The sequence below is a fragment of the Phocoena sinus genome, chromosome 5 (assembly GCF_008692025.1).
Source record: "Phocoena sinus isolate mPhoSin1 chromosome 5, mPhoSin1.pri, whole genome shotgun sequence".
In the NCBI taxonomy this organism is placed as follows: Eukaryota; Metazoa; Chordata; class Mammalia; order Artiodactyla; family Phocoenidae; genus Phocoena; species Phocoena sinus.
Genome location: NC_045767.1, coordinates 135,397,549 through 135,410,498, shown reverse-complemented (window position 1 = coordinate 135,410,498; position 12,950 = coordinate 135,397,549). Strand labels below are relative to the sequence as shown.

At 35.2% G+C, this 12,950-nt stretch overlaps 1 protein-coding gene across 3 annotated transcripts in view; it reads right to left on the bottom strand.

Annotated features, from left to right (window-relative positions):
- The window catches only part of FSTL5 (follistatin like 5), a 728,230-nt gene that overhangs the window by 317,638 nt on the left and 397,642 nt on the right, over nt 1-12,950 (bottom strand). For all 3 annotated transcript variants that reach the window (XM_032633746.1, XM_032633747.1, XM_032633745.1), the window contains exon 6: nt 12,336-12,456. In XM_032633746.1, coding sequence (XP_032489637.1) covers nt 12,336-12,456 — 121 coding nt within the window. The remainder of the gene's footprint in view (nt 1-12,335; nt 12,457-12,950) is intronic.

The following is a 12,950-nucleotide window of genomic DNA, read 5'->3' as shown; positions in this document are numbered from 1 at the left end:
TTTAGTTTTTTAAGGAACCTCCATACTGTTCTCCACAGTGGCTGTATCAATTTACATTCCCACCAACAGTGCAACAGTGTTCCCTTTTCTCCACACCCTCTCCAGCATTTATTGTTTGCAGGTTATTTGATGATGCCCTTTCTGATTATTTGATGATGTCCTTTCTGACCTTGATACCTCACTGTCGTTTTGACTTGCCTTTCTCTAATGATTAGTGATGTTGAGTATCCATTTTCATGTGTTTGTTGGCAATCTGTATATCTTCTTTGGAGAAATGTCTATTTAGGTCTTCTGCCCATTTTTGGATTGGGTTGTTGGGTTTTTTGGTATTGAGTTGCATGAGCTGCTTGTATATTTAGGAGATTACTCCTTTGTCAGTTACTTCATTTTCAAATATTTTCTCCCATTCTGAGGGCTGTCTTTTCATCTTGTTTATGGCTTCCTTTGCCATGCAAAAGCTTTTAAGGTTCATTAGGTCCCTAATGAACCTAAGGTTCATTAGGTCCCATTGTTTATTTTTGTTTTTATTTTCATTTCTCTAGGAGATGGGTCTAAAAGGATCTTGCTGTGATTTATGTCATAGAGTGTTCTGCCTATGTTTTCCTCTAAGAGTTTTATAGTGTGTGGACTTACATTTAGGTCTTTAATTCATTTTGAGTTTACTTTTATGTATGGTGTTAGGGAGTGTTCTAATTTCATTATTTTTTACATGTAGCTGTTCAGTTTTCCCAGCACCAATTATTGAAGAGGCTGTCTTTTCTCCATTTTATATTCTTCATTCCTTTATCAAAGATAAGGTGACCATATGTGTCTAGGTTTATCTCTGGGCTTTCTATCCTGTTCCATTGATCTATATTTCTGTTTTTGTGCCAGTCCCATGCTGTCTTGATTTCTGTAGCTTTGTAGTATAGTCTGAAGTCAGTGAGCCTGGGTCCTCCAGCTCCATTTTTCTTTCTCAAGATTGCTTTGGCTATTTGGGTTCTTTTGTGTTTCCATACAAATTGTGAAATTTTTTGTTCTAGTTCTGTGAAAAGTGCCATTGGTAGTTTGATAGGGATTGCATTGAATCTGTAGATTGCTTTGGGTAGTACAGTCATTTTAACAATGTTCATTCTTCCAATCCAAGAACTTGGTATATCTCTCCATCTGTTTGTATCATCTTTAATTTCTTTCATCAGGGTCTTATAGTTTTCTGCATACAGCTCTTTTGTCTGCTTACGTAGGGTTATTCCTAGGTATTTTATTCTTTTTGTTGCAATGCTAAATGGGAGTGTTTCCTTAATTACTCTTTCAGATTTTTTGTTGTTAGTATATAGGAATACAAGAGTTTTCTGTGCATTAATACTGTATCTTGCTACTTTACCAAATTCATTGATTAACTGTAGTTTTCTGGTAGCATCTTTAGGATTCTCTCTGTATATTATCATGTCATCTGCAAACAGTGACAGCTTTACATCTTTTTTTCCAATTTGGATTCCTTTTATTTCTTTTTCGTCTCTGCTTTGGCTAAAATTTCCAAAACTATGTTGAAAAATAGTGGGGATAGTGGGCACCATTGTCTTTTTCCTGATCTTAGAGGAAATGGTTTGAGTTTTTCACTATTGAGAATGATATTGGCTGTGGGTTTGTCATATATGACCTTTATTATGTTGAGGTAAGTTCTGTCTGTGCCTACTTTCTGGAGAGTTTTTATCATAAATGAGTGGGGAATTTTGTCGAAAGCTTTTTCTGCTTCTATTGAGATTATCATATGGTTTTTATCCTTCAATTTGTTAATATGGTGTATCACATTGATTGGTTTTGGTGTATTGAAGAATCCTTGCATTCCTGGGAATAACCCGACTTGATCATGGTTTATGATCCTTTTAATGTGCTGCTGGATTCTATTTGCTAGTATTTTGTTGAGGATTTTTGCATCTACGTTCATTAGTGATATTGGCCTGTAGTTTTCTTTCTTTGTGACATCTTTTTCTGGTTTTGGTATAAGGGTGATATACCTCGTAGAATGAATTTGGGAGTGTCCCTTCCTCTGCTATATTTTGGAAGAATTTGAGAAGGATATGTGTTAGCTCTTCTCTAAATGTTTGATAGAATTTGCCACTGAAGCCCTCTGTTCCTGGGCTTTTGTTTGTTGGAAGATTTTTAATCACAGTTTCAATTTCAGTGCTTGTGATTGGTCTGTTTATATGTTCTGTTTCTTCCTGGTTCAGTCTCAGAAGTTTGTGCTTTTCTAAGAATGTGTTCATTTCTTCCAAGTTGTCCATTTTATTGGCATATAGTTGCTTGTAGTAATCTCTGATCCGTTGTATTTCTGCAGTGTCAGTTATTACTTCTTTTTCATTTCTAACTCTATTGAGTTTTCTCCCTTTTTTCTTGATGAGTCTGACTAATAGTTTATCAATTTTGTTTATCTTCTCAAAGAACCAGGTTTTAGTTTTATTGATCTTTGCTGTCATTTCCTTCATTTCTTTTTCATTTATTTCTGATCTGATCTTTATGATTTCTTTCCTTTTGCAAACTTTGGATTGTATTTTTTGGCTCTTCTTTCTCTAATTGCTTTAGGTGTAAGTTTAGGTTGTTTATTTGAGATTTTTCTTGTTTCTTGAGGTAGAATTGTATTGCTATAAACTTCCCTCTTAGATGTGCTTTTGCTGTATCCCATTGGTTTTGGGCTGTCATGTTTTCATTGTCATTTGTTTCTAGGTATTTTTTAAATTTCCTCTTTGATTTCTTCAGTGAACTCTTGGTTATTTAGTAGTGTAATGTTTAGCCTCCATGTGTTTGTATTTTTTGCCATTTTTTTCCCTGGAATTGATTATCTACTCTCATAGCATTGTGTTCAGAAAAGATACTTGATACAGTTTCAATTTGCTTAAATTTACCAAGGCTTGATTTGTGACCCAAGATCACAAATGTTGTATCCTGGAAAATGTTCCATAAGCACTTGAGAAGAAAGTGTATTCTGTTGATCTTGGATGGAATGTCCTATAAGTATCAAGTAAGTCCATTTTGTTTTATGTATCATTGAAAGCTTGTGTTTCCTCATTTATTTTCATTTTGGATGATCTGTCCATTGGTGAAAGTCGGGTGGGGTGTTAAAGTCCCCTACTATGAATGTGTTACTGTCGATTTCCCCTTTTATGGCTGTTAGTATTTGCCTTATGTATTGAGGTGCTCCTATGCTGGGTGCATAAATATTTACAATTGCTATATCGTCTTCTTGAAATGATCCCGTGATCATTATGTAGTGTCCTTCTTTGTCTCTTGTAATAGTCTTTATTTTAAAGTCTGTTTTTTCTGTTATGAGAATTGCTACTCTAGCTTTCTTTTGATTCCCATTTGCATGGAATATCTTTTTCCATCCACTCACTTTCAGTCTGTACGTGTCCCTAGGTCTGAAGTGGGTCTCTTGTAGACAGCATATATACGGGTCTTGTTTTTGTATTCATTCAGCCACTCTATGTCTTTTGGTTGAAGCATTTAATCCTTTTACATTTAAGGTAATTATTGATGTGTGTTTTCCTATTATCATGTTCTTAATTGTTCTGGGTTTGCTATTTTAGGTCTTTTCCTCCTCTGTGTTTCATGCCTAGAGAAGTTTCTTTAGCATTTGCTGTAAAGCTGGTTTGGTGGTGCCAAATTCTCTTAGCTTTTGCTTCTCTGTAAAGGTTTTAATTTCTCCAACAAATCTGAATGAGATCCTTGTTGTGCAGAGTAGTCTTATTTGTAGTTTTTTTCCTTTCATCACTTAAATATGTCCTGCCACTCCCTTCTGGCTTGCAGAGTTTCTTCTGAAAGATCAGCTGTTAACTTTATGGGGACTCCCTAGTTTGTTATTTGTTTTTCCCCTTTCTGCTTTTAATATTTTTTTTTGTATTTAATTTTTGATAATTTGATTAATATGTGTTTTGACGTGTTTCTCCTTGGATTTATCCTGTATGGGACTCTCTGCACTTCCTGGACTTGATTGACTATTTCTTTTCCCATATTATGGAAGTTTTCAACTAAAATCTCTTCAAATATTTTCTCAGTCCCTTTCTGTTTTTCTTCTTCCTCTGGGACCCCTATAATTCAAATGTTGGCGCATTTAATGTTATCCCAGAGGTCTCTGAGACTGTCCTCAATTTTTTCATTCTTTTTTCTTTATTCTGCTCTGCGATAGTTATTTCTACTATTTTATATTCCAGGTCACTTATCCGTTCTTCTGCCTCAGTTATTCTGCTATTGATTCCTTTTAGAGAATTTTTAATCTCATTTATTGTTTTGTTCATCATTGTTTATTTACTCTTTAGTTCTTCTAGGTCCTCGTTAAACGTTTCTTGTATTTTCTCCATTCTATTTCCAAGATTTTGGATCATCTTTACTATCATTACTCTGAATTATTTTTCATGTAGACTGCCTATTTCCTCTTCATATGTTTGGTCTGGTGGGTTTTTACCTTGCTCCTTCATCTGGTGTGTGTTTCTCTGTCTTCTCATTTAGCTTAACTTACTGTGTTTGGGGTCTCCTTTTCACAGGCTGCAGGTTTGTAGTTTCCATTTTTTTTGGTGTCTGCCCCTGGTGGGTAAAGTTGGTTCAGTGGCTTGTGTAGGCTTCCTGGTGGAGAGTAGTGGTGCCTGTGTTCTGGTGGATAAGGCTGGATCTTATCTTTCTGGTGAGCAGGACCGTGTCCGGTGGTGTGTTTTGGGTTGTCTGTGAACTTAGTATGTTTTTAGGCAGCCTCTCTGCTAATGTGTGGGGTTGTGTTCTTGTCTTCCTAGTTGTTTGGCATGGGGTGTCCAGCACTGGAGCTTGCTGGTCATTGAGTGGAGCTGGGTCTTAGTGTTGAGACAGAGATCTCTGGGAGAGCTCTCGCCAATTGATATTATGTGGAGCTGGGAGGTGTCTCATGGTCCAGTGTCCTGTACTCTGCTCTCCCACCTCCAAGGCTCAGGCCTGACAGCCAGCTGGAGCACCGAGACTATGTCACCCACACAACTTTGCTTGCCTTGAATTTGACTGTAGCTGTTTTGACTTGGGGATTTGTTCTGGTTTTGTTTTCCTCTTGGCTTGTTTTCACTTCCATGAAGCCCGAGACCAGCATGCAGGGCAAAGGCTGAGGCGTCAGCCAGCGGGGGCAACCTCTGAGGGCTTGACGGACTGCGGGAACGCTCTGAGGTGCCCTGGCTCCACCACCTTTGAAGACGTCAAACTCCCAGTTGTCTTTTTATTAACATGTGGGGTATACAAGCAATTTTTTTTTTTTTTTAAGAACCAGAAAACTCTCCTTTTGGAATCTATGTCTATAAGTTGGATCTCAACAATCATGTTTTGCACAGTATTTTTCTGTTAGGGATAGAACCCAGACACATCAAAAATAACATACACTACAACCATCTGTAAGCAAGTGGTGCTGTATGCACCCAACGATTAGTGCATATCTACACACTCCAACATAGAGGATTGTATTCATACACACATGTAAACTAACTCTGCATTCAAAGTATGTAACAAAAGAATGATTTCCCCAGTGGACCAGTCAACTAAACTTGCTGCAAGATTTTATGCTACAATGATCCAGTTTGGGGTTATTCTATAGCAGTTCATCCAATGCAGCATTTCCCAAATCAGTGTGGGATTTTTCATCTGGATGAAAATAAGAACATTGCCAGCACCATAGAAGCCCTTCTCTTGCCTTGTGTTCCCACTGCATGCCCTCCACTCCCCCAAAGGCAACCATTCATATTAACTACTAAAATCACAATGAGTTTTACCTAATTTGGATTTTAACTACATATATACTTGATGTATATTATGTGCTCTGCTTTTTTGCTCAACATTTGTTTTCATTTCTTTTTTTTTTATATCCAACTTCTCAACCACCAGCACTTTTGCTTCTACCCCTACATCTCTGCTGAAAGTGCTGTGACCAAAGTTACCAACAAATTGGTAACTTGTTTTGAACCCAGCCTTGGAAACAATTCCTTATTAAAATTTTATGATGGTGTACTCCTTTGGCTTTCTTCCTATCTCTCTAAGTTTTGTTGTTGTTTACTTTTAGTTTCCTATTGCTGTTCTGCCCATCTCTTCTATCTTCACATACTCACCTTAGATACCCCACTCCTTGCCAGAGTATCAAATTTTGACTGCATGCTCTATGTCTCTATTTGTGCCCCAGAGCTCCCACCTGACTCTAGACCACCATATTCTCCATCCAAAAGTTTATATTTGAATATGTCAATATGTCTAAAATTTAATATACTCCCCACACTTCCTTCTCTTCACATGTTTCCTACTTTAATGAGTAGCATCATTGTTCACCTTTGTTTGCAAGCAGAAAATTGGACATTATCCTTGACCCTACCCTCTTCCTCCCATGTGTATGTAATCACTCATCAAATCGAGATGATTCTGCTTATAAGTGATTTTCCAAATATGGACACCTTCTTGCATTACTGCTACTGCTCCTCCTGCCTCCCTCACCTTAACATACAGCAACAGTCTTAATTCCGGTCACTAAATTCTGCTATTTTTCTCAAATAAAGGAAATACTTCATATACTAATGATCTAATGTCAATGAATGTTAATATAATACTCATATTTTATTGCTCTTCTTATTAGATGATTCCGATAATTAACACTTTATTATAGCAATTGTGATTTCCCAGAAAAATAAATATCTTTTCCTTATAATGTCGCTATCAAATTTATATTCCATTAAGAATTCTTTCATAAAAAGAGAGATGACATTTTGAATATAATCATGAAGAGTTAGGTGATTTAAAATAACTGTTCCATGTTTTTTAATATTTTAGAATTTTAGAGTCTTAATTATTCTTTTTAAGAAAGGAGAGACAGATATTGTACAGTTAGTTTCAATATAAATGCTCACAATTGATGCATTATGCTTGCCAAAACCTAATTATTTTATGCATAGTAGAAAAACATCTTCCTTTGGATCTTTCCACACATAGAGATCATTTTGAATTGATAAAGATTTATTTAAGGGTGACATTAGATCTTGAATCACTAGAACACATCTTAAAGTGTATGTATATGGTTTGGGGAACTACAACTCATAATTTAATAGGATTTCAAGAATCTATCAGAGTTACACAGACTCCTCACTTCATGTAATTTTAAGTCAAAGCACTTTATAGTTTAACTCAGGAAATTATGTACATGGAAAGCATTTACAAAATATCTTTTCTCAGGATAGACATTTACAGCACTTTGGGTTATCTAGAAAGTCCAAATGAAAACAATTAATTCCTAAAATTAAGAGCCATATAATAACACTTTATCATCTTAATTGAATTTGAAAAATTAAATAAATATAAACATTTATTTGAACATCACTTCTGAAATTAAATGTCTCAGTTTTGTGTATGGTCATCTTGTCTAATGGCAAATCACTTGCATTTACCTACAAATCTGAAGCAAAAATATAGAGTTCCAGACATGTCAAACTTAATCAAACATTGTATTTTAATTTTGAGTTGGAAGAAAATAAAACACTGAATCTCTGTATTTTAATACAAGTCCTTGTAGTTAATAATGACACTATTAATTTGTTTTTAATTCTAAGTACTCTTTGCACTGAAAAATCTATACATTTTACTATCAAGGCAACAAAATGCAAGTGCGCAGGGTGTCCACCATCTGACGAGAGGATTTAGTATTTCTTATTTTTTAGGTACGCGGGCCTCATTGTTGTGGCCTCTCCCGTTGCGGAGCACAGGCTCTGGACACGCAGGCTCAGCAGCCATGGCTCACGCGCCCAGCTGCTCCGTGGCATGTGGGATCTTCCCGGACCGGGGCACGAACCCGTGTCCCCTGCATCGGCAGGCGGACTCTCAACCACTGCGCCACCAGGGAAGCCCTAGTATTTCTTTTAATTATTCAAAACTATGTCTGATCTCACTTAAGATTGGATCCCATTGCATAGATTTCCAAGTTTGATAATCAAACAAAGCATGATTTAAGATATTTGATGCTTGCAGTGACTATTTATTTTAAATATCCTAGTAAAAATCAAGGGATTTTTGAATAACGTCAAAAATTCTGGAGAAAAATTAAGAATGTTATCTGATGCTTATTGTAAAATAATAAAATAATTCATCTTATCCAAAATGAAAAGAAATACTATTTTATGGAAAACTTTATAACTACTAAAATAATACCCTAATCATGTAATAACAGTTGATAATGTGCTGGTTCTTTTTTCTTTACCATTAACCTTTTCCTGTTTGCAAAGTACCCTTTACTTTCTTCCATGTTGTGTGGTGGCAGAAAGAATAATAAACTGGAACTCAAGAAATCTGTTTATCTTTGTATCTACCAGTAAATAAAGACTGGATAAAGACAAGTTTCTTAACTTCTCTGGCCTTAGTTTATTTTTCTAGATTCTATTCATTTAGGGACTTTTTAGTTTTCTGGGCTTTCTTTTTAGAAACTCTCTGGGGGAATGAATTCTGGGTGGAAAAACTGATTACTTTTTATCCTTACTATATCTGTCCTTTTTATCATTGTCTGTCTGAGATGATGCATTCTAAAGGAAAGGAAACTTATCTTTTCAAGTTTAACTGTCACAGCAGTCTATACACATAGGTACTTAATACATACTTTTAAAATAGATTGCCTTTTCACAATTGTTATTTTTTTATTCATGATACTAATATTTTATAATAGAGTGACTTTCTAAAATCATGTCATTATACAACACCTGTCACTAAACTTCACAAAACCGACGTGGGTTTAGTGGTGAAGTATTTTAACAGAAGGAGAGAAAGAAATAGATGTATGTTTCCTATTCACATATAAGTATAAATACATCTTGCTGATACAGACAATCCATACAAGTTAGTTTTGCTCTCTCCAAAGGGTCATTCTAGAGCTTGATACCCTGTTTAATAATGGTGAACCACTGAAAATATATTGCAGAAAATGGCCTGGTGAGACCCCAATGAATATTAAAACACCCCAGATAATTCCAGCATTACTTAAAACCATTACCTTTTCTAAACGATTATGTTAACATCACTTTATCATAGTTAAGGAAAAGTTTTGTGATTATTCAAAAAGATAAAACGTCATAATATGATTGCGGATTGCCAAGTGCTTTTGTTATCAAATATCACTTTATGATTCAAAATATTAAAAATGTAGACCATTTGTGTTATACATAATTTTGACAGAATGGCAGAATCATTACAATCTTCATTAAACGTCATTGCATTTACTACAAATAATTTCAATAAAATTGCTACCATATTACCTTCCAGTTGTTAACAGAATCATATAGATTTTCTTCTCTCCAAATTCAATAGTTTGTAGTACACTGTAGCTCCTTTAAAAACAACGTTTCACTATGTCTCTATTGAAGTTTGTATTGATGGTTCAGATTTCTGAATTGCAAATTTTATTTATCTTTACAACATACTGATCTACCTTGCCTTCCTTAGCAATATCAATTCGTATCCCAAACACAGCATCATTTTCCCCTCGATAGGTGCAGGCAGCAGTATTCTAGGGAAGATTCTTTTGCACTGATATTGCCAGGGATCATTATTCAGTCTTTGCTGTGTTACCATAAAAATAACATATTACTCACACTTTATTTTCATGGTATTTATTAGTTTCTAGCTCCACTATTAACAATATTTTGAATAAAAATCCTACGTAAACATACAATTTAATTCTTATTGATGCTTGATAGTTTGTATACCATTAAAAATATTTTCTGCTATTGCTATAGATTTCAACTACTTTTATTTAGCCACATCCATGTATCTTCATATTATGGGAGTGGGGGATAGGAGTTGGTAGATTAGACTGCCTGTTTAATAAAATAAGTTAGTAAAGATAATTGATATATTTCCATACACTTTCAGACCTGGAAGAGATCTTCCGGTTGGACTAGTTTCTATAAATACTCTGGTGTATCATGCAGTAGAGATTTTATTTATGCTGATGTAGGAGAGCAAAACTGCCACCCCCAAATGTCTCTTTGGTATTAATATTATTTCAAGCTGAAAACAATCAAAGCCCGAAAGACTTGGAAAGTAACTTCAACCTTCCCCCAACTGCCCTGAAGAAAGAGGATAGAGGACCTCTTCCAGGAAGGGAGCTATCACCACAGGTTACCATAGTATGAACTAGGGGTGTGGACAGAAAGGAACTCAGCAAAGTCTGCTTCTTAAAATAACTCTGTGTCCCATTGTTTGTGCAGGGCTAAGAGAACATTCATTTACCAAACACTTGTTTTTCCATCTCCATGTGTGTTGCTTTCCTCCCCTTTGAAGCACAAAATCCCTACCTCAACATCCTCTTTTGTCTTTAGCTGAAAATGGTATTTAAGGGTTTCAGCCATTTTGGTGAGTTACCCAGTTTTCTTGGGTCTCTCCCATGTATACACGTTATTAGATTTTGATTTTCTCCTGCTAATCTGCCTTATGTGAACTTGATTCTTAGACCAGCCAAAAGGACCCAGAAGGGTAGAGGAAAATTTCTTCCTCCCTGACACTCTTCTCTTTGTCCATCTCCCATCTCTCATCCCCTAAAGTCCAAATCCACTCATCCTGAAGACCCATTCAATTGCTACTACTTTCATAAACACTCCTTGATTCCCAGTGCTGGAGGTTATATTCTTAGTTCACTTTATATTTTATGTAGGCCTTCCTATGACATTTATCCCCTTGTATCTTACACGATAGTATACAATATAATCTAATGTAAACAATTTTTCCTGATAAACCATAATATTCCTGTCATCCTAAGCACACAGAACAATGCCTACTACAGAGTGAAGTTTAGTGGCAAACACATAGACTTCTTAACTGTTTTGGCATAGGTCTGATAATAAACTCAGCCACTTGGTTCTTAACTTCTCTGTGTTTCAGTTTCTTCATATAATCATTGAATGATAATGCTGCTTTCTTGTTATCTTTGAAAAGTTTTCTAGCCTTGTGACACACTTTAAAGGATTAACTGTTTACCGAGATATCCCATCTGTATTCTGCTTGCAATTTAAAGTGGAAATGCAGTTTAATTAAATCTGAAGAGCATACTGACGTCTTGCCTTAAAGCTTTGTAACAAGCAGCTATTTCACATTTATTACTTTGCTAGTTTCAAATATTACATAAAATATAATTCAGTGTTTTAATATAAAATGATCATGTGGTAGTCACTATCCTTATTTATATGAATTTTCCGAGATTTAAGTAATTTTTCCAATGTCAGACAACAGATGGACGACAGAGGCATAACTCAAAAAGGATCTTTTGGGCTTCCCTGGTGGCGCAGTGGTTGAGAGTCCGCCTGCCGATGCAGGGGACACGGGTTCGTGCCCCGGTCTGGGAAGATCCCACATACCACGGAGCGGCTGGGCCCGTGAGCCATGGCCGCTGAGCCTGCACATCCGGAGCCTGTGCTCCGCAATGGGAGAGGCCACAGCAGTGAGAGGCCCGCGTACCGCAAAAAAAAAAAAAAAAGCATCTTTTTATACCAAGTACATATCCTATTTCCTACCTTTTTGGAAAAAAGAAATATATACATAGGTATATATTTGGAAAGTCCTATATATGTGAGTGCATATAAAAATACTGAAGATTATCCATCTATCTATCATCTATCTATCAATCTAAAATCTCACTTAACTTTCATTACTTGGTGATTTTCAAATACCAACCAGTTAATTTAATGATTTTTTTTCTCTTTCTTTTACACACAGCTCCAAACTTTCCCTTCTGTTTTTTGCCTCTTACTCTTTTTTCTTTGAGTTATTTTTAATGAATAACCTGTCATACACTTTTTTAACCAAATCATCTTTACAACTTTGCTCTATAAAGTATACTCAATTTTAAGAAGTCTTTAAGCATTTTAAACATATATAATTGATTCCAAAATACCTTAACATAAATATAATTTTCAATTCTTATGCTAATTATTGTTGTTAACACATATGCAAACTTTATCTATTAATCAACTTTGGTTTTTCTATAAAATAAAAAAAATTGTCAGTATGTAAATAATTGTTTTTGATATATGGTGACAGTGAAGTGCTGTTCCTACTCTAAAAATAACCTTGGAAGCATCATTGTGGAATTAATATCTTAAACTAGAATCAATAGGAACTGATAGTAAATGTTATCAAACATTTCCAGCTCTGCATTTTAGAATTATAACTCCCTTAGCTTTTACATTCGTTTCAATACAGCCACACACTTAAATTATCTCAATTATATACTTCTCTTAAGAAACAGTCTGTACTTTGAGATCAAGCAAACACACCAAATTGGGTAAAGAAACAGAAAAAAGAACAAAGAGGAATTAGAGAATGAATCTTATACTCACGGAATGTTCTATAAAATTCTTCAAGAGCCAGGTGCTTGTCTGAGTTAAAATCATCATATTTCAGTAGATCATACAAAGAACAATCAGAAAGGTCTTTGCCAAGTTCCTCCTGTTTTATCACCTGACAAGAAAATTAAATTCAGGCAATTATATCTGTCTTAACATTTCTTTAGTATAATTAATTATATGTAAATCACTTAATAGGTAATTTAAGTCTGTAGTTGGGCAAAGAACTGAACCTATGAGAAACCTGGGTTTTCAGCTACTGGACATTTATTTTCAACTGTTTCAAAGATATACTTATAAATTTGACTTAGTTGCTTTGACGTTAAGATATGTACTTAGAATTTAGCCTGAATCTTCTAATACAGAAATCTCCCAGTAGGACCCAGAAAATCTGAACACTAAAAGGACTTTTTTGTATTTCAGTCATTTCCTTTGCTCCACTTACATTGACTCAAGGAAATATCTGCACATGAAAATTTCCTCCAGTGTCTCAGTGACCCATGTCAAAATAGAACAGCTCTTCTCCAACAAAAATAGTGAGGAAATTTGGTCCAACTTTCATCTTCCTATTATTTGTAAAAAATGAAGTTAGTATTTTTTTTCTCTTCT